The sequence below is a fragment of the Micropterus dolomieu genome, linkage group LG11 (genome assembly GCF_021292245.1).
Source record: "Micropterus dolomieu isolate WLL.071019.BEF.003 ecotype Adirondacks linkage group LG11, ASM2129224v1, whole genome shotgun sequence".
In the NCBI taxonomy this organism is placed as follows: domain Eukaryota; kingdom Metazoa; phylum Chordata; class Actinopteri; order Centrarchiformes; family Centrarchidae; genus Micropterus; species Micropterus dolomieu.
Genome location: NC_060160.1, coordinates 19175486 through 19201220, shown reverse-complemented (window position 1 = coordinate 19201220; position 25735 = coordinate 19175486). Strand labels below are relative to the sequence as shown.

The 25735-nt window shown below is 42.8% G+C and overlaps 2 protein-coding genes across 5 annotated transcripts in view; one reads left to right on the top strand and one right to left on the bottom strand.

Annotated features, from left to right (window-relative positions):
* LOC123979164 overlaps positions 1 to 4274 on the top strand; it is a 6844-nt gene extending 2570 nt beyond the window's left edge. Inside the window, exon 2 of the mRNA XM_046062940.1 lies at positions 2241 to 4274. Within this exon, the coding sequence (XP_045918896.1) occupies positions 2497 to 4101 (1605 nt within the window). The 5' untranslated portion in view covers positions 2241 to 2496 and the 3' untranslated portion in view covers positions 4102 to 4274. The remainder of the gene's footprint in view (positions 1 to 2240) is intronic.
* Positions 4275 to 4597: 323 nt separating this feature from the next.
* LOC123978453 (serine/threonine-protein kinase PAK 4) lies at positions 4598 to 25487 on the bottom strand. Of its 4 annotated transcripts, XM_046061672.1 has the most exons (10): positions 13311 to 13419; positions 12859 to 13123; positions 12450 to 12513; positions 11232 to 11894; positions 10204 to 10737; positions 8437 to 8570; positions 7289 to 7415; positions 7078 to 7203; positions 6823 to 6957; positions 4598 to 6102 (listed from the first exon to the last, which is right to left on the bottom strand). In XM_046061672.1, exons 4-10 carry the CDS (start codon positions 11874 to 11876, stop codon positions 5935 to 5937), a joined length of 1869 nt encoding a protein of 622 aa, XP_045917628.1. In that variant the 5' UTR covers positions 11877 to 11894; positions 12450 to 12513; positions 12859 to 13123; positions 13311 to 13419; the 3' UTR covers positions 4598 to 5934. The 4 variants fall into 4 exon arrangements, with proteins under 4 accessions (XP_045917628.1, XP_045917627.1, XP_045917630.1 ...); XM_046061671.1 differs by lacking the exons at positions 12450 to 12513; positions 12859 to 13123 and adding an exon at positions 25365 to 25487 and having other exon boundaries at positions 13311 to 13558; XM_046061674.1 differs by lacking the exon at positions 12450 to 12513.
* Positions 25488 to 25735: the final 248 nt, after the last annotated feature.

Sequence of the window (25735 nt, the reverse complement as noted above, 5' to 3'; positions counted from 1 at the left end):
TGACTTAAACCCAATTGAGCATCTCTGGAGAGACCTGAAAATGGCTGTCCACCAACGTTTACCATCCAACCTGACAGAACTGGAGAGGATCTGCAAGGAGGAATGGCAGAGGATACCCAAATCCAGATGTGAAAAACTTGTTTCCCAAAACGACTCATGGCTGTATTAGATCAAAAGGGTGCTTCTACTAAATACTGAGCAAAGGGTCTGAATACTTATGACCATGTGATATTTCAGTTTTTCTTTTTTAATAAATTTGCAAAAATTTCTACATTTCTGTTTTTTTCTGTCAAGATGGGGTGCTGAGTGTACATTACTGAGAAATAAAATGAACTTTTTTGATTTTTGGAAAATGGCTGCAATGAAACAAAGAGTGAAAAATTTAAAGGGGTCTGAATACTTTCCATACCCACTGTATATACATGGACATATTTGACAGATATTTCTTGAGATTTTCATGGCTCCATGGATGGCAATGTTGATCTGAATGTCAGTCTACCACTTTGATCCAGACTGAAATATCTCTATTAAATGCCAAGAAAGTTTTCACAAATATTCGTGGTCACTGGAGGATGAATCCTAATGAGTTTGGTAAAGCCTGATTTTCCTTTGACCGCCATCATGAGGTTCACATTTGAGGCTTTATTTGATGGATTACCATGAAATCTGGTACATATATTTTGGTCCCTTTACTTTTCATCTACTGCTATCTTTTTTTTCCAGCTTGTGTTTGTGACAAATAAAAATGAAGATGATGATGATGATGAAGCGTCACAGAGCTGCTAGCATGGCTGTAGACTGTCTTATTTAATCATATACAGAGGTTTATGTTCCATTCATCTCACAGGCCTGCTCCTATCAGTAATTCAGTTTTACCATTTTATTATTTGTATTGAGTTTCAACTTCCTTTCTATTAATAGTATAGAAGGCAGAGCATTATAACACGTGCGGATCCAGACTCTGGCCCAGGAGGAAGTATTGGTCTGTTGATGAATTTCAGCCATGTTTAGATGCTTGAATGGCTCTCGGTGCTGTATAAAGGCCCCGCTGAGGTTTTGATGAAGCCGGATGCTTAACGGTGAGGAAGACAGAACCCCGACGATGTTTCTCTCACCTCCACTGTTTGGCACAGTTTTGGGTCCTGCTGAGATTTATATTAGCAATTGAAATTAAATTCTGGTCTTGTGGAGGAGAAACAGCTGCGTAAAGGGTCCTTGTCATTTTTTTTAACACAAGCTTTGACAAAAGATACAAGAGAGAAGTTTTTAAATTTGGTGCTTTTGATGTTGAAAGTAATAAACTGAGTAAATATTAAAAACAAACTTGAAGGTTGTAAGGAAATTGGAGACAGTCAAACAAAATAATGAATTATTTAAGTAATGAAGAAATGCAATAGAGCAGTATTACCTGTGTGCTTAACAAGGCTCATGATAGACATACTCCCTTACTACAACAATATTATAGTTTATACTGTGAACAGTTATATTTAGAGGAGGTCTATAATCACAAGAGCATTTATTTTTATTCTTACTTCCTAAAGCAATAGATAATAATCATGCTGATATCCTCATACAAACAGCGGTCTTGTTCGTAAATCTAAGGGATTAAAGGGATCCATGTCACTGCAACGGCTGGATTGTTTGACAAAGATCAGTCTGATCACATCAGCTGGGTACTGTTTAGTTTTTTTTTTAATTCAATAAGATAATTAAACATGGCTCTTAAAGCCCTTCTCAGTGGATTTTCTATTTACCATGACAAAAAAAAGACCTTCAGGCAAACTCATTATTATGAAACCTTGAGAAAGTCAAGGCACAGTAGAGTAGCATAATTTGAATTTGTTGATTTGAGTAAACTAAGAGCAGAGGATAGGTGGATGCAGCATTTAAAACACATGTAGGGCAGAAAACAAGCTGTTAATTTTCCCTCCTGTCCTTTGAGGCGAACTCTCAAAGCTTAATTTCAATCTTCCCTCAAACCTTTGTTGAGAGTCCTGTTAACAGTAGAGTCTTGAATATAAATGGACTCAACATAATGTACTATTCATAAATTTCACAAAATGCCGGATTGTCCTTCTATATTTGACTATTCTATCAGCAGCAGGAATTTGTTAATGAAGTTAATTTGCATCAAAGAAAAGTAAAAATGGTTAACCTCACAGACCTCACATGAAAAACATTGGCCATGTTTTTTCTCCTTGAGTAATTATTCTGTTCAAATAGCATATATTTCTCTCCAGGCAGATAGTGCTTGGGCTGAATGGATGCTGCCACTGCATAATGGTCCTCAGACGTTTCCTTGGCAACGTGGGGAGGGCATGTGAAGAGGGAGGTATAAAAGCACTGGCAGCTCCTCTCTGAGTCTTACTCTGAAGTAAATGCATTCACTGTCAACACGGAGAGCCTCAGAGAACTTGCTACACACTTTCTCTCCCTATTTGTCACCTTCTTTCTCGGCTCACTTGACGGCTCAGCTCCACAAGTAGCTGTTCAAGAATGATGCGACCGAAAGATTTACGCCAGGGTTCTGGCACCAAGACCTTCCTAGATGCCATGCACGGCGGTAAAGTTCACCTCGCACGCTTCATCCTGGACGCCTTGGATGGACGCATCATCAACTCTAAGACAGAAAACAGCCGCACTCCGCTCATGTATGCTGTCTGCCTACAAGACCCCGGGACCAGGGCCAAGTTCACCCGGCTGCTGCTGGAGAAAGGGGCAGATGTCAACTGCCAGGATGAGGACGGTCGCACAGCCCTGAGCCTTGTCTGTGAGTTGGGTCACCTGGACGTGGTCAAGCTTCTTGTGCAATTCAATGCTGACCCCGACATCTTTGACGCCTGGGGTAACAGTGCTCTGATGTATGCTGCCTTTTCTGGGCATAGCCAGGTTCTGGAGTTTCTGGTCCGGGCTTTCAAAAGATTGGGACTGAGGCTGGACAGAACAAATAATGCTGGTCACTCAGCCATCGAGGTGGCCAACTTCTTCGGACATAACCAGTGCGTACAGATTCTGAACTTTCCTTGCAGGAGGGGTGTTGGCACAGATGATCCACTTGCTGATTCGGGTACCAATGGTGAAGGAGAGTGTCGGCTGCCCAACAGGCTCCCCAGGCATGTTCTGGAGAGGTTCTCCAAGCAGTTGAATAGCAATGAAGACCAACTGCCTGGGGTATTTCAGAAACAGCTGAAGGTTGGTGACAGTAGCGGGCTGTGGAACCGCTTCAGATGTCCCAGGAGCCAGTCTCAAGAGGAGAACCATCGCCACAACTGGGCTCTGCCTCCTCAGCGAGAGAAAAGCCAGTTTGAAGGGGATCACAGCGTTCTCTTCACAGCCAAACAACTGCAAAATTGCCAGCTTAGAGACCCGAGAGGGGCTAAAACACTGAACTCTCTGCCTCAGCCAAGCCAGAAAGATGTCAGAAACACTGGACTCCAAGAGCCTACACCAGTTAGTTTTCCTCTCTGGGGAAAAGCGAAGTCGTTTAACCTGGACCTTCTGAGCAACAGAAAGCAGTCCTATCAGGGTGATGTGCGTGACATGAGCCTGTCAGCCAGCAAATTAAAGAGAGCCTCGCTACAGGATGAGAGATGCCTTATAGACAAGATGGAATGTCAAAGGAACACCCGGGGCCTGACAAACGATGCTAACAAAACTGGCTCAGTGCCAAAACCTCTTTTAAACGGCAAAAGTCAGCCCGTGAGAGCAGTCGAGGAGAATCTCAAATCAGAAGAGGCTAATGACATAGTTCCATCAAGTAAAAGAGAGCAGCAGAAGAGGGGAAGCTTTGGCCCGACCAGCAGACACAACAAACTGCTGTCTTCCAGAGGGGAGATCGAGACGGGGAAGATCCCAAGCCGTATGCCGGGGTTCATGGGCCTGGGCAACAGACTGCTGCGTAGATTCACCGCACCAGAGTTCATGAGAATGGTGACAGACTGTTCGTCTGGCTCCTCTAATGGCCGAGGGCGCATGTCCCGCTCCGAAACCTTCCCTCTCTCTCACACACATCAGCAGGTAAACAGCCAGCCAAGCGTTGACAGCATCAGTGGAGTGAAGTGCGAGTTTGAAAGCTGCTCTTCTCAGTCCGCCCTTGATTAGAATAAGGACATTATGAAGCAACAGAAATGGCTGGTAAAAATTCTGACAATGCAGTTTGATTGTTTGATGATGTTATCTATTTATTGAGAGAAATAACAATATTTTGCTTTTGTTGCAGTTCATTAGTTTTTTCAATATTTATCAATAAAAAACAAGAGGTTTAAAAGCTTATTGTTCAGTTGCATACAATTTTGCTATTCTATATTTGAAATAATTTATAAATTAACACAATATCCATCTGTGAGCTACTGAAAATAATTATTTTTGTTTGACATATATAAGATTTATATTGTATGGAATTTAATGGATTTGATATTGCTTCTGTGTTTATAAGAAATATTGTACGTATTTTGCTTAACGATATTCAGTGACTGTGCACTGTATGATCCATGCTGAATACATAATAAACACTTTAAAACACCAGTATTCATTAATATCTACATGTGTGTGAATGAGGAAAATGAGGGATGAATTCTGATTCAATATGCATCATTTATTGATTTATACAAAATTAAAATGTGTAATTCTCTTTTCCATGAATGATCCACACAGAGATAGAAATACATGAAACATGTCAACATGTATCCGTGTCAGAATACAAAGACTATGTGCAAAGTGTTTCTGAGCAGGTGGACGTCCTGCAGCATCACATGCCAGGCCTGTGTGCTTTATCTAGGCAAACAAATGCAGTCATATACATCTTGTTGAGGAGCAACACACACACATCTGGTGGTTTTTAAAAAGTCTGTCACAGTACAAAGAGGGCTGTATCAGAAGCAAACAGTGAGATGTTGCCTCACACACATCCATGTGCCCATGTGCTCACACACACACACACACACACACACACACACACACACACACACATGCACACATACAATTATACACTCACATTTCAGTAAAGAAAAGTAAAATTTTGAATTCATCTCATATAATTTACTGCAGCAGGTGTAATGACCTAATATCCAGTATTTGTATTTACATTATTCATGTTTCTGCTTAGTCCATACTTAATAATGAAACCATATTTGCAACTTCACATCATACAAACAATCCACAATACCTTTTGGAAATAAATAATAAATGTGAAAAAGAGGAATATGGTACTGGTGATTTTCCAATAGCCCAATAGTAGCAGCTGGGCTTTCATCTACCCATTTATTATGCTAATAAAAGAGAAATGTCTTTCACATCCCAGTTTGGTACATATTCAAGCATATTCGCATCAGGCCAGGTGTGCCTCCATTTGGCCATGCAAAGAGTCTACTGTCAGTATTTGTGGAGTGTACTGACCGAGTTTCCACAACAGAGTGTGTGAGTGTGCAGAGGTAACTTTATCCTTCCCTAACAATGTCACAATGAGCTACTGTGGTTTGAGCCTAACACCAGCTTTATAAGCTTTACACGGCTAGCAATAATGCCCACTATAAACACTATAAAGGATCTTTAGAGTAGCACGTGTTCATTACATATAGTTACGTGGAATATCGATTAGTTGATATGCACCATCTTGTGTTGAATCCCACTGAATGTTAAAGGAAGCCAATCAATATTCGGATTCGAACCGAGTTGAGAGGTGAGGGATTGCATGCTGCCTTTAACTCACTCCTAAAGTGCTTCTGTCATGCCCGAGACCATGCGGTGTCTTTCAACCAAACTTGCCGTCCTGCCACCATCACTCTGGCAGCAACATGCTCTCTGGGTCTGTTTCTCTAGAGCTGATCGCCCATTGGCTTGGGTGCAAGAGGAGTTGTAACCCGGTGCTGGTCCTCGTCCGAGGCCTGGACAGGTCAGATTTAAGGTGGGCATTGGTGAGAGGGATCCCCCACAGGGTCAGCAACGGGACATGCGCTTGCGGTACTGCTCCACCAGCGGGACCAGGCACTGAGGTGAACCGCTCTGCAGCAGGAAGGGGTGCTCCAGCAGGTCAGTGGCGCTGGCCCGCTCTAGAGGGTCCCGAGTCAGCATACGGTCCAGGAAGTCTTTTAGAACTGGGGAGATCTGGACCAGAGAGTAATGGGTAAATATATTTTAACTCCAATAAATTGTTGCAGTAGTTATTTTGATACATTTTTGTAAAAGTATAGTAACACTACAACCAAGACAGCTGAAAGTCTTTATTAACTTTGATAAGAACATAACATTTATTCAACAAGAAGCAGGGGATTTGATAAGAAACATTGTCTTATTTTTGGGAAACTAGAAGGGGCAATACTGCTGTCAAGATGGCATTTGATTGACAATACCAAGGTATTAATTTGTCACATTTTACAGCCATGCTAGCGAATCTGTGTGACTGTGCTTAGGTACAGTGGTGCTTTGAGCTAAATGCTAACAGGCTCACAATGAAAATGTGACGGTTGTATCAGATATTGCTGCTATTGTATCATGGTAATGTTTAGCAAGTGCATTGGTTACCATGTTCACAATCGTAGTTTGGCGTATTGGCATGCTAATGTTTACTTATTAGCACTAAACCCAAAGTACAGTTGAGACTGATGAGAATTTCATTATTTTTGCAGGTATTTAGTCATAATCCAAAGTATTGGACAAAGTAAAACATTGTCTTTACCAAATGTCATGATAATCATTCAGAGATATTTATTCAAGACACATGACACATACATTACCATCTCTAGAGCCACGTCACTGCAAATGCTATACACAGCATGTTTTAAGAAAGTTACGAGTGTATGTGAGTATGTGTGTCTGTTCTCGTACCTGGCTGACATTTCGTACAGTTGGAGCCAGCTCATCCCTCAGTCTCTTCATCGCTGCTACAGGGGTTTCACTGAAGTACGGGGGCTCTCCATCCACCATCTCCACCACCATGATACCCATTGACCAAACATCCACCTGGTGCACCAATACAGAGATAAATTAGGAAACAGATCTTCCACCTTAGGCATTCATACTGCACGAGACAAATCACCACTGCTATTCAGTGTGAGTGGATTTGAATGTGTGCCTCCTCACCTCAGTGCCATATGGTGATTTGGAGATGACCTCAGGAGCCATCCAATAGGGTGTCCCCACTAGAGACTTCCTCTTAGGGATATCCTTGCTGATCTGAGCACAGAAGCCAAAGTCTGAAAGCTTGACCTGGGGGTACAAGAGAAATACCTTAGTATCAAGATAGCAAAACAAAGAAAAACAGAAAGAAAGAAAGAGCAACACCATCTCATACCCTTCCGTCTAATGTGAGTAGTATAGAGTCACTCTTGATGTCTCTGTGAATGACTCCCTGTGAATGGAGATAGGCCAGGGCTTGCAGAACAGCTTCACACACTGTGGCAATCTGCTCTTCACTCAGCCTGCAGGATAACACACACACACACACACACACACACACACACAAGCACACATGTTTACACCATGGTTTACACACACACACACACACACACACACACACACACACACACACACACACACAAACAGATTTTATATTAACATTTCACACTTTTCCATTACGATGTATGACGAATCACCAGCTGCGAAAGTTAGAATTCATCATTCATCATCAAACATTAAAGGCAATGATAAAGAGTGCAAGGTTCAGAACAACAACTCCCACAAAGCAGAAAGACCCACAAAACATGTTCAGTCCTCTACAATGTACATAAACATAAGAGACAGAGACAAAAGACAAAAAGCCATTTTAAAACAGCAAGCAAGGTCAGGAGCTAACTGAAAACGAATGTAACACATAGTAACAATTACCTAACAAAGCGCTTAATTTATGGAGACTTTAATGAGTCTAAAAATTATGTGACACCAGACTGTAGCTAGGAAAAACAGAAGAAGCCAAGGACTCTTATTCTTGATTGTTCTGTCAATATACTGATTATTTTAGTGTCTGACAAGCAGTAGCTGTGACATCTGGCTCATTTTACATGTCATCTGGCTTGAGAGAAATTTTTATAAGTGATCTCACCCTGAGGTCATGCCATGGCAAACAGTGACAAAATAGTTACAAATAGTGTTTTCCTTGTTTTTGATGTATGTGCTACTAGACAACGTGACAGCATCAGGAAAACTAATTTTCAACTAAAATGACTTTCCACATGGCATCTAAACATACACATATTTGATTATGTTATTGAATTATTAACTTTCCCCAGAGAAAAGCAGCTGGCTTGGAGTGGGAGAGAGTGCTGAATGACCGTCTTTGTAAGTCTTTGTGATGCTGGTCTCAAGACTGATCACTCACCAGTCGATACCACACTACCCCCTTGTGGTTGATTTAGTTATTAAAGATGATATCATAACCAAACAGAATGCACCAATGCAGCTTTCTTAAGACGGGTCAAGACGATCTCTTGGTGGTGCTCTTACCTGGTTTCAGACACAATGTTGGTCAGTGCTCCACCCTGCAAGTACTCCATGATAACCCACAGCTCCTCCTCTACCAGGGCTGATTTAAACATCTCCACCACATTCCTGTGCTGATAGTCCCTCATGATGACCACCTGCACACAAAACATACCTGTTAGAACCAAAATCTTTAGAGATATTGCTAATAATGTGACCACACATTTGGTTCTCTAATATCAAAGGGGTACTTAAGCAATTTTGTACTCAACCACTTTCATAAAGTCAGGGGACTTGTAAAAGAAGAATGGTGAAAATCGGTGCTGTAGAGGTAAGGACTCTTTAGCTTGAAACAGTCTCTTCATACCCAAGTCAATAGTGTCTTTATTTAGAAATCCTGACTGGTAAACACCCACACTTAAGCCAATTAACCCCTGATGACATCATCGGGGGTTAATTTCTCAGACTTTAGAAAGCTCCCTCCATAGCCAAAGAGGACATAATACAACCGTTTTACAGGCTGAGTAGTACTCCCAATGACATATTCATGATCATTCAGGTCGAAATAAACTGGAAATATGCTTTAAAGGTGTCGTAGAATGCTTATTTTGAAGTCCATACTTGTATTTAGGGTTTCTACTAGAAAATGTTTGCATGCTTTAATTTTCAAAAAACACATTATTTTTCTCATAACGTCCATTGCTCCAGCTTCTCTTTTCACCCTCTGTCTGAACACTCCGTTTTAGCTCCTGTCTCTTTAAGGATCCCCTCTCTGAAAGCCCACTTGCTTCTGATTGGCCAACTTCCCTGAGCACAGCAGTGGGACGGGACCTAGCTGGACTGAATCAAGGCCTCCTATGCGAGACTAGGTGTCATTAATTACTGTACGAAAACACAACTTTATAACTTTTTTTGCTGGTTTTGGTGAAACTGGATCAGATTTGACGGAGAAAATATTTTCTGGATTTCCCTCTGATGTCCTCCAGCTGCTCTGCCTCCACTTTTGCTGATTCACAGAGTGTTTGTTGTTACTTTACCTGCTAATTACTGCTATCAGCAGTGTAGCTGCTAGCAACTCAGTTGGCCGTGCAGCTAGACGTCCTATTGCTGATTCTGCCCAGACTGGAAGCTTGGTGCTCCAAGGGTGTGTTGGTGTTTACACCTCTAACATTCTAACAGAAATTTTGGACCGCTGTTTCAGAGTGAGCTGATAACAATACAACCAAAACCATCAGCAGCAGCTAGCGGTAGTGTTAGCAACAAGTAAAGTCCATCGGGAAACTTCATAATCACAGAGTTGAGGTAGAACAGCAAGAGGACCTCAGAGGTTAAACCAGAAAATATTTATCATTCCTTCATAACCATAAAAGCACTTTCTGTGAGACATACTGAACAACCTTCAGCTCTAGGTCCATGAACTTGTACCGCTTCTCTAGAACGTGGGCTGGTTTATGTAAATGTTGGGGGAGTGAATATTAATGATGCCAGATGTTACGTCACATCTAGCACTTGTTGGCATTCGCCCGTTTTTCCAGGGTCTTGTGCATGAGCGAGATTTACATACGAAGGAGGAAACAGTGGTGACTGATGCTCACGGTATGTCAGTTTCATGGACTGAACTCTTTTTACTATGATAAGGTAAATACAGTTTTCCATTCTATCTTTCCATCTTTAAATGCTAGACCACAAAGAATAGCAAGCAATAAATTTGTAGCTGTAACCTTGAATGCATTGTGTGTTTGTGATTTGTCTTGTGTTTGTTTGTGGGAATCACTTAGCTGGATACTGTACCTCGTTAAAGAGCAACTCTCTTCTCTGCTGCCGCCTCAAGTCCATCATCTTCACCGCTACCTGCTTGCCACTGTGCTTCTCTGTAGCGATACACACCACCCCCGTCGACCCCTCCCCAATCTTCACAAAGTTCTCCAGGTAAGACCGCGGATCACCCTTGTCTACCACCATCTGTAGGGCCGCTTTGAACTGTTCATGGGTCACTTTGGGTGGGTCTGGTGGTGGTCTGGGTGAAGGATGTTGTGGTGGTCTGAAGGCAGGGGAGCATGTGCCAGGAGGACTGGTGGCTAGTGAGCCTGTAGGGGAGGGTCGAGGCTGGGAAGGGCTGTCTTGCCGGGGGTAGGGAGGATTGGGGCATCCAGAGTGTCTGAAGAAGGGGTCAGGCCCACTGGGCCTCAGTCCCATGTTAGGAGACAGACCCAGCGTGTAGCTAGCTGAGGAACGCACAGTACGCTGGGGTCTGATGCCGCCCACAAGAGGACTGCTGTTGCCAGTGGGCAGGAAGCTGGAGTGGTACCTCACTACAGACTCTGCCTGCACAATGAGAGAAAAAGGGTGAGGAACTTTAAGAGAGTTTACTCTTACTCTGTATCCACTTTACCTGATATGACCCATGTATAGATGTTGCTATATGGACCCAAGTGGCCCGCTGAGATCTTGCCAAACACACCATCGCTCAACATTTACAACTCCACTGGCACTTTAAACCCACATTTCATATTTTAACTCTTAAATTAAATAAAATTCTCAGCCCCAGAATTTTAATCACCTTAAGTTTAGATGTAATCAATATCATGCCTCGCTAAGGTTTCGACAACCCAAGCATGAAAACGAACCCCTAAGATTTCATGACAAAAGTTTGTATTTAATGGATTCAGAGTACATGCAAAAACATGCTGAATACTAAATTATGATGTACATAACATTAGCAGAAATATGCATATATTGTGTATTCTGTGAATAATGTATTAACAGTGCACTTAATGGCCACAAAGATGTGCAAAAATCTGCTGTAATGTCAGGCTTACTTTCAGGTCATAGGAGGAGAACGGCCTCCCGGGGCTGTTCTGTGGGTGCATGTACATTGGTAGGTTGGGCCGGAGCTCCGTGGTGACTGCCGCTTGATCTCCATGGGGCGGCTGTACAGTCATAGCTGGGCTGTAAAAACAAGCTACAGGTCTCTGGCTTGGAGGCATTCCCCTAGGCAGCTGGAAATCTCTCTTCCATATCACTCTCTCCTGAGGGCTGCCAACCTCACTGCTCATATAAGCCCCGTGACTTAGCATTGGGATGTTCTGGGAGTGAGCTGGTTGCGAGGGTCCCTCCAAGGAACTGACGCTGACTTCATAGGTGGACTTGGCCTTTGGCAAGATCCCATTGGGCTGCAGAGTGATGCTCTTCTTCATGCCCAAGTATGGGGTGTTGGTCTCACTGTGGATGTTCCTGGCCTTGTCCCTCCACTGGTCTTGACCCGCATCCTCGTCGTCTTCATCATCTTGGGTCAGGCCCTCATACTGGTAAGGGTCTCCCTCATTCACTTCCCCCAGCCTTCCCAGAGACTGTGCCCTCTTCCTGGCTGAGGGACTGCTCTTCCTCAAAGAGTTGGAACTGGTCACAGACAGACGGCTCATATCATTGATCATGGCTGCGATGTAGTCTCCGTGACCGATCATGCTCCCTCGCACAATGGTCTGAAAGAAGAGAGGCGTTTATCTTTATCACATTGTGCATGCCATGATCACATTATAGAAAGATTTCAGACTGGAAGGAATAGTGAGGGTGACAAAATCATTGCTCAGAGGCAAGTTAAACTTAGACTTGAGAATCTGTAAAGGACATCTCATTCTTCAAAGACAGTGACATAAATTATTTTCCCAGTGGATAATTCTGACGATACACTGACAAATGTTTCAAGAGACATGATAAAAAGACAGAGCCTCTACAATTGTTCTTACATTGCACAGTTCAGATATTACAGAGAACTGTTCCTATGACCACATGGTATGCATAGTTAGCAGGCATGCAATTGGCCTAAACTTGACAGCTGACAGAAAATGATCAGACAAACTTAAGTTCTTTTGCCAGATTAGTGTTACTGTTGCAACTGTAAGAAAGAGTGCATGGGGGCTCATTAGTCACTCTCGGGGTAGAGATGTTCAGTTCACAGCCAGTCAACAGCCTCTCCTGTTTCTCTGGGTCTGTGCCATTACATCTGCACAGGGGGTAGAGGTCAGATGACATCTCACCTACAGTAGCACCTCTCAGAGGAGGGAATGGCAGGTGATAATGGCCTTGGTGAGAAATCCTATTCTAGAAGAAAAAATTCAGATGTCGCATCACATCATCTTTTCAGTGAGAGCAACAACCTAAAATGTACTTTATTTTCACCTATTTGTTTAGTATTTTTGCAGTATGTGGTTCTTGTTCTTCACACTCATCTTGATGATGCTATTAAAACCATAAATCTGACCTAAATGCTGACATGACGGTTTTGATATTGATCAGCACTAATCACATCAGGGCATTGATGAAATGTTGGTGTTTTAACCATTTTTTTCTGGGGGGGCACAAACAGCATCGACAGTATGCTCCATGAAGCATAGAAATCCTTAGATTTGCAGCCTTTATCATTCACTGGCATTTCCTTTGCTGTACCTGCACTTTTTATCCCTTCTGCTTGACATCTGTGAGAAGGCACCATGGGCTGTTATTAATTGCCTGCATGGAGTAATAAATCTTGTGGCCCCTCTGAGCATTCAACATTGTACAGTCAGTGTGCACAGCAGGGTCATTAGCTCAGCCCCACGATAGATAAGAAAGCAAAAAGATGGGGAGGAGAGCCGGCCTTCCTTCCACGTTGTCATCAGAGGATTATGGCATTTTCTGAGACAGCAGGATCCCTCTGCAGCACTGAAGGACTCTGCATCAATACAACCAGCAACATATCTTTATGCATGAGTCTCTCATTGATTAAAAAGATATTTTAGAATGGCAAATTATCGTGAGAGATTAATGACAGCCTGGTTGAATGGTGTGCCAGTTATTAGTGATCAGTTTAAGGTAAGGTCAGAAGATCAATGACGAGTTGAACAGAAGGTGTGGTGTACCTTCTTTGGCCTCAGTTCCACCTCTGTGATCCTGGAAGGGTCCACCATGGGTTTGGGCCTGCGCAGGTTCTCTATCAGGCTTTGCCATTGGGTCGGCAGGCCCACAAAGCAGCCGTGCTTGGCATCAAATGAGGTGTGGACACGATGTTCAAAGTTCTTGGGCGCTGATATCTCAGGCCTCTTCTTTTTCTTCTTGCGAAACATCCTCAGGTCCACGAGGGCGACAGCCTGCCCGCTTCAAAATGTCCCTGCAGAGAAAAATATTCATCTTTTAATAAACTGAACTCCACATTACACAGACACAGCACATGTCCAAGTTACTGTAATCTTGACTTTTGAAAAAGTAATCAAAAAAAATGTTGCCACTGACGGACCACTCTTCTTTACTATCTACAGTTTGACCAGGTGTATTCAAATATATACCGACAACAGGGACGGAGAAAAAATTTCAAATGACTTATCTAAAAGCTGTTCCATGTCTGGGATGTGTATGTCCCATGCTTTGCTGGCTGTCATGAGCTTGTGCCTCTGAGAATGGCTCCAAGGAGAGTGGATGGATTTGTAAGCACATGTGTAATGAAGGATATCTGGTCAATTAAGGCTTATTCATTCTCTGTGCCATTTTACTGATGAGCACGCGGCCAGGCTGGCCAGCGCCCACAGGCTTTCAGTGCATTAGCAGGACAAGCACACACACGCTCATGCACACACACATACGCAAACACAAATATACTATGGCAGGCTATCCTTCATAAACCCTTTACCCTTTTATATCCCGTCCTAATTAGTAGCGTGTGTGCCCTTGATTGCAGGGAGGGTAACCACTTAATCCTTGGATGGTTGGTCCTGTGTTTGGCGAGCCACTAACTCGGGTTAACTGTATGTGCTTTATTTTCCATTCAAGTGAAGGGAAATAATTTAATACATTTCATACATCTCATTTCCTCAGCTGCACAGCTGTGCTGGGAGATAATCACTCAAATTTAAGTCTCATGATTAGTATTATTACTGTGTCATGAAGCTCACAGTATGGAGGATATTCTGGCAAGCCGTGTTACCAGCATGGCTCTAGGGATGGCAATGCAGGTTTGTTGGTCAGTCTGTCGATCTTTCCACCACAAGACATGAGGGGAGACAACAAGATGTTGATGCATGATGTAATGAGCTGCATTCAGTGACGTGGAATAACATATTGCTGCAATGCATATTTCATGCTAGTGGTCTGATACATCATGCGCGACAAAGCACTTGCAATAAGGAATGTTGGAGAATGGCATACATTTACTGCCTCTATAAAGTCACCCATTGAGCAAATAGGGCTATGGCTGTGAGCACAGTTTTGCTTTTTCAGGCGTACCAGCGGCTAGGGATGGCAATGTTGGTCAGTTTGTTAGTGGACTCATCACTTTGGTCCAAACTTAAATATCTTGAAAGTTATTAGATGGATTACCGTGATATATGCTACAAATGTTCATGGTCGTTAAAGGATATATTTTAATGATGATCCTCTGCATTTTCCTCTATTGCTACCAGCACCAGTTTTTTGAGTGAAGTACCGCAACAATGACCACCAATGAAATTTGGTGCAGACAGTCATGATCCCCAGAGGATGAATTGTTATAATTTCGATCCTATAAGCCTTTATCTAACGCCATCATCAGGTCACATTTTAATTTGTCCAGTTTGTTTGTTTGTTTTGGTTTGTGGCCATATACCTGCAAAACTATTGACATTGCCGTCAGCCTCAACTTTACTTTGCATTTACTGCTAATTAGTGAAGTAGGAAAATAACATTGCACTCAACTAAAGAAAAAATAGAGAGATGGTGTGCAGAATTTGCATACTCAAATCAATGAGATTATTCCTTTTATTCAATTTTCAATGTCAAAATGAGCAAATGCAGAGGACATTTCAGATATGCCTTACCAACAGGTGCATCAAGTAGCTGCCTGTAGCTGTGGTAATATTTTACCTCTGTATGTTATTGCTTTGTCTGTTCTTTAACACTGAATGTCTCTCTAAACTTGTATCCACTGAGATGGTGAACATGTTACACATTATACCTACTTAACATGAATATGCTAGCATTATCTTTGTGAGCATGTTATCTTGCTGATGTGACCATTAAGTTTAAAGTACCAAGTACAGCCTCGCAGAGACGCTAGCATGATTGTAGACTCTTAAGTCTTGTTTATTTTAGCAGAATGAAGCACTTAGAGGCCCTGATGGACGTGGCCAATGCAGAGGCTTATATGGTGCCCCTATACTATCAGATACAATCTCCCATCATGCACTGTGAAATGGTGGGAGTTGAGGAAATTAGTTTTGCAGTTATCCGCAGCTCAGCAGGCGATCACACTGGCAGCCTCTTCTCTCTCCACCTCCGCCCTCAGACCAGCACGGCTCTAATCGGCATCAGCGATGCCTGTTATGAGCTGTATCGGTGACTACCACACACCACTCGGCCCGCAGCATCACCAGAGGGTAAAAGGAGGTCAGGCCAACTGGTCACATCAGCTGCCTAAATCTTCCTCATTACAGGAAGGAAGGCGGAGTTAGGACAAGGTGGGGGCATGTCACCCTCCAAGGATGATTCAATCACAAGGCTAATATGCTAAGTGTTGCATAAGCGCATCACTCTGTGCTCTCCCTATGTACATAACGTGGTGCTGGGAAGGACTTTAATTCCATCTGACAGGGACATTATGTTTTGAGGGCTCTCAGGGGGTGGGGAGAGAGGAGTTGGGGCCAAGATTATATTCAGACCTGGATGTTTTAGAGATACAGGGACCCAGATTCCTTCTCACAGACACAGAAAGGCTTTTAACCACCAATTGTGGCTGTTTTTTGAATAACGAACGACTGAGAAAACAAGCTGCAAGACAGAAGATTATGATCTCTGATTTTTTTCTTCTTTTTCCACTGCGCAAGAGACTATCTGCTTAGATAACTGTTAATGTGCAGATGTTGGCATTGCCTGAATAAATATTTACACATAGCGCTCATGTATCCTTTTACAAGCAGATCAATCAATATTTACTCATGAGTCAAATGCAAACTGCTACAGTCCTTCACTGCCAGCAATAATAGGGTGATACCAGCACAAATAGGACGGCTGCTTTGTATGGTACTTTATCAAGCTTCATTAGTTCAAAGCAGCAGAGAACAGAGCACATCACAGCATTCATTATTCATTCTCGACCACTGTTCTCCTCTGAAGACTCTGGAAATACAAACTAACCACTGTGATATTAGAGGCAAGTAGAAACATACACACACTTTCTTTATTCATGCCCAGCCAAAATGTATTGAAAAGTTGATGCAATTATTGATTTACAAGCTTTAATCACATGCAACTGGCCTTTTATTGACCTCTTTGACTCTGCCAAGCTTATGACTGTCTTGATAACAATATACTATTGATTTCTAAGTCACTAGTATAATACGTATGCACAGAGATGAACTTGCAAAGTGCATAATAACGCTTTCTGGTCACATCCCTCTAAACTGCAGGGATTTGACCCTATGCCTCAGTGGCTTGTCTTGAATCTATCAAAGTGCTGAGGCAAAACTAAGCCAGCTGCTGTCAGGGATATGAAGAGCCAAAGGGAGATGAGGTCACTCCGAAATTGTGCTACATTAGGAATTTCCATCTCTACTACTGTGTGCAGGAGCAGAAAATTAAATAGATCCAAATGCTTGACCTGGCAATCCACAAATCACGTCACTGAGAAATAAAAGCTCACTCACAGGAAATCACATGAGCATAAAGCTGTTTGTAGCTAGTCTACTTGTGAAGTCTAAATAAACACAAACCTTGAAAAAAAAAGATGTTGGAGCGTCCAAGTTGTGTAAAACATGCAAAGAATTCCCATTTTCGCTGGAGAATCACAGCTTAATCACAGCAATACCTATTCCAGGCTCAAATGAAGATCCAATCACAGCCTTACCCCGCAACTGAACAGAGCTTCTTCACCTGGCAGAGCGGCCGAGCCTCTCATGGTATGCAGAAAAAGAACCAGGCAAACCATCTTTTTCCCACAGACAACATGACAGAAGAGGAGAGGGCATGCTCGCATTCCTCTCATGTTCAAATCACCCAAAACAGGAGTTGTAGATGTGTGGGAAGGGATCGAGAGATAAGAGAGATATTGGATTTGCTCCGAGCTCTGTTGAATGATTTTTTTCCCTATTTGCCCTGATTTCAGTTTCTATCTTTTTTATTGGCATGCATGCAGGAATGTAGTGAGTGTGCAGGTGACTGTGATGGCGGGATTAGTATGGTGTTCAGTCCTTCACTGATCTAATTTTAGGACACATCATGCCCCCCCCCCCCCCACACACACACACACACTCTCAGCACCAGACGCGTGTTTATTTGGTACAGGATTCATGTCAAATAGTGAGGTGAGAGTGGGAGACGATGAAGATGAGGTAATCCTCTTTTTGTGTTTGTCAATGCATGTAGAAGCATAATCCAGCTATACAGAATTACAGGGGGCTACATCTATTTCACAGTGGCATAGATACCATCAAGATCTTAACTGCTGTTTTTTGGACTCGGCACTGCAGTGTGGGGGGTTTAGAGATTGCTCTTCTATCAGCTTCATTATGATGACCGTTCTGCCCTTTGAGTGTAATGGGACTGCCTTTGAAAAGGGGGGGGGGGGTTATTGGTTGGTCATCTATTCCTTGTGCTTTGTGAAACACATGCACATACACACACCATCTGAGGGCATGAAAAAAGGTACATAAGCGCTGGACGTGACCGGACAGTGCAATAGCAGTGTTTATGATTTAAGTTGATGTCTGCTTTCTCTTTGAAGTCACCTCTGCAGACATGGAAGGATAGTCAATAAGAGATGACAAGTGATGTAATAAGCTGCATTCAGTGACACAGAATAACACGTTGCTGCCATGCATATTTCATGCTAGTGGCCTGATACATCATGCACGACAAAGCGCTTGGAATAAAAGGAATGCTGGAGATTCGCACACATCTACTGCCATCTAGCCCTGCTAGCGGCTAGGGACGACAATGCCGGTTGTGGTTGTGGTTTGCCTTGAAATTTGATTCGCTGACTTTTCATCTAGCGCCACCATGAGAGCCAAATTTGTCCTAAACTTTGGTTTATGACTAAATACATGCACAAATAATGTTAATTCCATTAGCCTCAGCCACACTTTTCTGCTAATTAGCAAATTCAAGCATGCTAACATGCAAAACTAAGATGGTGATCATAGTAAACATAATGCCTGCTTAGCATCAGCATGTGTGCATGTTAGCATGCTGATGTTATCACTGAGCTCAAAGCACTGCTGTGCCTAAGAACCGCTTCACTAACATGGCTTTAGACTCTAGTCTTGTATGAAAAATTTATCATGTAAAAGTACTTTATCAAAAATATAGGATACGGATGAAACTGAAGATGCTACTATGGAGGTCGTACAGGTGAAGATTTGTGCCAGCTATTTCTAATGTGGTCAAACAACAATGTTCTCAGTCCTCTATGTATTGGTATCTCTAATAAAAGCTCCATTCAGGAAGGGTAAGGACACAATGTAGAGCATACCCAAGGGCATGTGAAGTGAATGTTATGGACTAGTTTCAGTATATAGTTTATGAAAAGCAAAGTACAAAAGCAAGTAAAGGTGCGTAAAAGTGTCAGAGGCAAATAATAATCAGTGAAATAGTCAATCATATCAATATTGTGCATTTACTTTTTAGTTGTAAAATAGGGGATGACTCATATTCAAACAGAGAGTTCATTGATGTTGACATATCTTGGGGTATTTCAAATGTCACATAACTTGCAACGATGCGTCATGTGTAGGTTTTCACTCAAACCTCTGTATGAAGTAGTTCAAGTCAGAAATGGTTCAAAGTCACCAAGCACTGCAATTCTGAGGAAGTAATTTTCTCATGCACTGAATGAGTAAGAAAAGGCCTCAGGATTGGAAGGGAATAGTAAAATGTGATGTCCGTGCCCAACAATGTGGGCTGTCAGTTCTTCAAGGGCAGACATCTGCGCAGGAGAGCACATCACTCCTGTGTTAATATTGACAGAAGGAAACAAGAAATGAGAGGTCGACATGGGAGGAGAAAGAGTGGGGGAGGAAGGGAGAGTCTGGACACTCAATTGTAGTGACAGAAAAAGAGATGGAGAAGATGAAAGGGAAGAAAGCGAGAGGAGAGAAATTAAAAGAATAAAGATGCTGAATAGATAGACATACATTTAAAGTGTCCGTGCCCTGGAATAGGGGCATAGCGTTGTCAACAGCAGCCCTCTTTGTTCTGAAGTTCCCGACAAGAAAACAAGTTTGATCTTTCCCTGCGGCGAGGAGTGTGGACATAAATGTGCAGTAAAACCTACGATCTCTATCTACTCCAAACACCTTAACATAATGACATTGTAAAAGCAACACTTCTAGTGTCCTGGGGGTTTTATGGGATGTTCTACTGATGCTGACACATCACTAGAAAAACACACTCAGGAAGTATGCGCCTCCATACAATATAACAATATGTAGGGGTGGCCTAGTTGCTCCATAGGCATGCGACCTCTGACATATCTAGCAATTGTAAGTAGCTTTGGATAAAAGCGTCAGCTAAATGAATAAATGTAAATGTTAAGGGCTAGAACGCAGCACTGACCAACACTCTGCTTAATTAAAGATCCTCTTGGCTTTTACAAGTGCTTTGAACAATTTGATGCTGTGCTGATAGAGACATATGACCAGCATGGACCAATAGTACGAGCCCAACTCTTCTCTCTTGGGTCTAATTTATTGATGCACCGGGCCTCGGTGCAAGCTTTACTGTACGCGCATGTGCTTATGAAAGCTTTGATTTATATTTTTTAGCTCAGGCCTCAGCGTGTCTCTCCCAGGGACAAAGCACCGGCCATTTTTAACCTCAGATCCTTTGTGGTATCAATCTGCACTGACTCTGCTGCCATCCTCTGTCACCCAGCACGGGTGCTGTTTCAGCCCAGAGAGGGAAATCATGGCACGCTGTCCCAATTTGGACTCAGAGCCTGTTTTAATCCTTAGTGCTTGACGTCTCAGGGCCAGTGGCGACGCTAAGCTGGTAATGCACGCTGTCCCCTCCTTTGGCTGACATGAACATGACACTAGCATTCCTGAAAACAATCATGAACACAGCAGTGCACATGACAATGATTTACCGCCTACACCTGCTTGTTATGTTCATGTGTGTGTGTGTGTGAGAGGTCCCTATCACTTCCTGTCCTGTCAGTGTCCCAGTACTCGTGCTGTTGAGTCTGTGCTGCCAGTTTGCTTTGTACTATGAGCTTGTAAGAGTGTGAAAACAAGATGGGCGACATGAGATGCCCTCCAAAAAACTAGCAACTTCAGAAGACGCCAGAGTGTTCACATCATCCTCGGTGAAGCAGATGTCAAGCTGTGTGTGTGTGTGTGTGTGTATGTGTGTATGTCTATTAGTGTGTGTGCATGCACCAAAGAGACCTTCTCTGTCACCTCCTCTACCCTTTCCCTCCTCCTCCTCCCTCCTTGAATATCAATGAGTAACCTGAGACACAAACACATGGTAGTGTGACAATTGGAGAGCCTATGTTACATCATCATCAGACTCATGAAATGCATGATTAAAAACCCTAATAAAGAGAATGCAGATTCAATGAAAATCATCCTGACTATCTGATCTAAACCCTTTGTGCTGATCACTTACAGTATATGTCTGGATAACATCAGGTGCAGCCACCAGTCTGTGTTGTGATTCTGTCAATAAGAATGAGTGCAATGGCGATGCTAAAGCATTGGACTAAAACTAAAATCTATACACTTCTTTTAAACACCTTAGCCTCGGATTGATTTTCACTGGGGATTTAGCATCTAATAGAGAGACTTTACAAACCTCTTTTCAATAATGCGGAGCAGATTCAAACAGAGCACGGTTCAAACATTGCCTCCCACGTTTATGCAAGCTCTCGTACAACAGGTTTTCTCATGGTTACATTTACAGATGTAGAAGTAAATGCTGTTACTCAAATATGTCACATGTCAGTCTCCTATCCTGTGGCTGTTTTTCCACAGCCTCCATCTACTGAAGTGTGTATATACACAGAAGCAGCTTAAATCCACATGCAGTGGTGGGACCAGAAAGATAACCTAAGAACTCAGTCTACACACCAACACTAGAACACACAACAGTAAAAACAGGAAGCTTCTGTTCACAGTGCCCATAGCAATGGCACAGTCTGTATTTGTCAAGTAGTGTGATCCGTCCTGAGATAGGCAACATGTAAGCGATTGTTGCACCCCTTTCCTTGAAATACAGGCTAAAGACAGAAGCAACAGAGACACAGAAAGAAAGGGGATGTGGGGAATTAGAGGAAGAGGGTAGAGCAGAAGGTGAAGGCTCCTCTTTTGAGATGCAGTCCATCACTAAATACATCCAGTAACCCTCTCCGTCTTCCCTTTTTGTCCTCCACATCAGCACCTGGCTGCACTGCATTCTGCTCACAGCCACTTCTCTCCCTCCACCACGGTTGAAGCCTACCGACGGCATACCCCCTCCACCCCCCCCCACAGAGAGGAAATGGGGCTCTGGTGGGATAAATCATTGTTAGAAGAGGGGAGGGGAAAGAAAATCTGTCATCCCTCTTACCTTGCCTTGTAGTGAAGAGGAGAGAGGAAGGATTGGAAGCCAGTGTGCGCACACACACACACACACACACACACACACACTATTATACACCTCTCACTCACATTTACACACACATACACTCACTCATGGACTTATACGCTCGCTCTCTCTCTCTCTCTCTCTCTCTCTCTCTCTCATGCACACAACGGCGAGGAGGGTTGGCTCCTAAGCAAGCGCACACTGCAGGCTGCCGCTTGCCTGGGAAAGCCTGATGCGTTCCTCCCTCCAGGCAGAAGCACACACTGCCATCTCAAAGGCTCTTTGTCGGGGCTGATTCATCCCCGGCTCCGTGGCTGAGTGCTGGTCCGCGTAACGGTGCCTGCTCCTGGGGACACAGGGTGACCGTACAAAGGAGGGACAAAGCCATGAAGAGGAAAGGCAGCATCCAGGAGGAGAGAATATCACGGCCCCATACAGCTCCTTCCATCCCCCCCTCTCCTTCTCCTTCTCTGGCTCGCTGTCTCTCTCTCTCTCTCACACACACACACCCTCCCACCTCCCTTTCCCTCCCTCTCTTTCTCTCTCTCTCTCTTTATCACTTCCCTCCTTCTCTGCCTCCTCCCACTCCCTCATTGGGCTGCAAAAGAACTGATAGCAGTGTGTGTGTGTGTGTGTGTGTGTGTGTGTTTTAAAGCCGGTTTCCAGTGACTGTAAGGAGAGGAGAGCTCCGCTACACCTCATCACCTGGGATACCTTTCATCCACCTCCATCTCCCCCTCTGTCTCCTTTACACATAATGTGGGTGACATGAGGGTGCTGCATTCGCCCAGTGTGCTGCTGTTCAGTCTATTGTATTATCCACTGAATGACAGGGTCAGTAATGGCAGATGACGGGAGGGGTTGTAGTATCACTGAGTTTAAAAAAAACCAAAAAACCAAAAAAATAAATAGGAGGGGGGGGGGAATATTGTGGAGCTATTTCTGTAGAGGGTGAAATCCTCATCCTCACAATCTCTTTTGAGTCCATTGTGACCCAGAAATCTTTGTGGATGAAGGCATAAGAAACTGAAGTTACAATGTTGCCCCAGTCCAGCATCCTCATTATTTGACTGAAAGGTTCCCCTTTCTTTTTACCACAATCATTTCCTGAATAATTTATACAGCAGCAAAGACCAGACACAAAGCAGGGAAATGTATTAGGGTCAAGTCATGCAGAAATTGCTTGTAGAGTGAGCCAGATCCAGGGCCTATGTGTAAAACATGGTGTTTTGATATGAGAGACGCATGCAAAGGCTCTACAACAGGCTTAAATAATGATGTTCCTCCTTACACATCAAATAAACTCAAGTGAAAAAGGCTCCACTGAACCAATCTGCATAACAATGACAGATTTTGCCTGTTGGGGGTTTGGCAGACACGACCCCTCCCTCTATTTCACTCTTACTTGTCAGCATTATTGTCACAGCTATTTATTGGCATTGCTATATTTTACTGCCTCGGTTGACATATTTTCCTGATTTCTTTTAGTTCAGAGCTGCGAACAGCAATAAAAACGCTCTTGTAATGTAACGTTTTTTTATGTGCAAAAGAATTGTGGTTACCTCAAAAAACAGCTCAGCTTGCTCAGGATATCTGCTGTAATTATTAGTGTACCCGCTTGGCCGATATGAAGAGAAACAGGAAGGGTCAAATGTTATATATATGTTGTATATTGTCTATGTTTTTACATCATTATGGTATATAAGATTTCTGTTAGATTAACAGGGATTATAAGGGTTTATTCAAATTAATTTGTCAGCTTCACTGTCAGATTTAATGACCTTGCTAAAGCATCTCCTGAAAACATTGACCCCCCATTTGGGTAAACAGTGGGAAAATAGCCTGTAATGTAAAAAAGGGCTTACAGGAACAAGAGTAGTCTTAAACCACTGTCATTACAATGAAAGCCGTTAAAGTGATACTGCCTTAATTGTTTGCATTTTAATTCATTCTATTGTTTAGGATGAATCTGTAAGGATTACACCAGGGGTTATCCGGGTTCAGCCTATACAGCTAAAGCAAATGTAATTTCGTGCCAAAAGAAATTATAGGTCATCTGGAAATGCCATTGACATTTCCAGATGACCTATAAATCCATTTAAATTCGGTAAGAGTGAGGCTACTACAGTAGAAATTAAAGCTCTGTCATTCATACTGTATATTGAAAAGCATTTCTGGACAGAAAATAAAAAATAAATTACAAGTTAGTCCTAATAAAAACAAATTCACACCAGATACCGTAAATCACAATTATGATTTAGGAAGTCAGAATTGTAAACTACAAGATAAAAAGTCAAAATACTGACTTACTAAGTCAAAATTATGAGATAGTAAGTCATTATTTCAATACAATGTTGATTTATTGAGTATAAATGAATAATGAAGTAAGTCAAAACTATGGGAGAGTAATTCAAAATGATAAAAAAGTAAATCAAAATTATGGGATAGTAAGTCACAACTACTATGAGTAAATTTTTTTTCATCATGCCTAACTTTCTATCTTTTGTTCTTTTCCTGGCAGAAATGGGCTTCCATAACATATGTTTTTTAAAGAAACTGGTCTCATGTTTGCAGCTACACTCTTCCTTCTCCATGCCTGGTTAGCCAAGTGCCGCTCACCTTGATGCAAAATGCCTACTGACCTGTAAGTGAGGTACTGTAGAGGCTCAGGCAGAGAACTTTCTGTGAACTGCTGCATGTAAAAAAAAAACGTAACCATACAAATAGGTTAAGAGCTCTGATGGCAGCCCACACAGAGTGTTCTTGTCTATTACAGTAACAGTGCTGGACAAAAGCTCTTCTCTGAGGGTCTGTCCAAAGCGCATTAAGGAAAGGTGGCTTGCTTGTACCATCTGTCCACTGCAGTAAGAGAGAGCTATGGATTTTCTGTCTGAGGCGCTATCGGAGTCACTGGCTGCTTGCTTCCATGGAATGAGCTTTTAATAAGTCCTGCCAAATAGCAAGCCATAGAGGATGCATTATGATGTGGTTATGCCGTGTTATTATGATGGGAGTGCATCATGTTGCCTATCATTTGTCACTGAATTTCAGCTGCTCTCAGTGCTAAGCCAAAATTTAAAGTAGACAGTTTGGGAACTCACCAGTTGAGAGGATCTTTGCTGGCAGTGTCATATTTCCAATATGAGATTAAAGTCTGTTCCTACAGTGCTCCATGCGCATGTAAAAGCAGCAACACTCTGTGCCACAGTACATCAGGGTGGTGACCTCCTGGGGATAACCGAGGTCTGCCCACAACCGCAAAGGGTGGATTTCACTTGCTAATGAGCCAACCACCTATCTTCCAGCCATTCATCAAAGTCTGCCCTGCAAAGCTGCCTGTGTGTGAAGTACATCCCATCATCACAGTAGATTAGGTTTACTCCTACCACTTTAGTCAGCAGGCTTCTGGGTAGCCTCTCCTGGACAATGATTAACATTTGGCCAGCTGAATGCATGATCTGCTCATAAGGATCTCGTGCCTGGATTCCTTAAAAAGCACAAATATACCTGTGTGAGGGAGTTAAATAAAGTCACTGCATTAGAATAAGTAGCAATAATGAAGGCATTTATGACTATTTAAATGCACGTTGTTTCTGTTTTAACCCTTGCCCACTAGTGTTGGCTCTTTAAACTGCAGCAACAGATTACAAACGACACTAAATTGTTCTTGTGCCCCATTAGTAATCCAAATATCATTACCATACAATCCATGTTTCCTGTCGCATGCTCCCTGCTGACAGTGCATTACTACAATCAG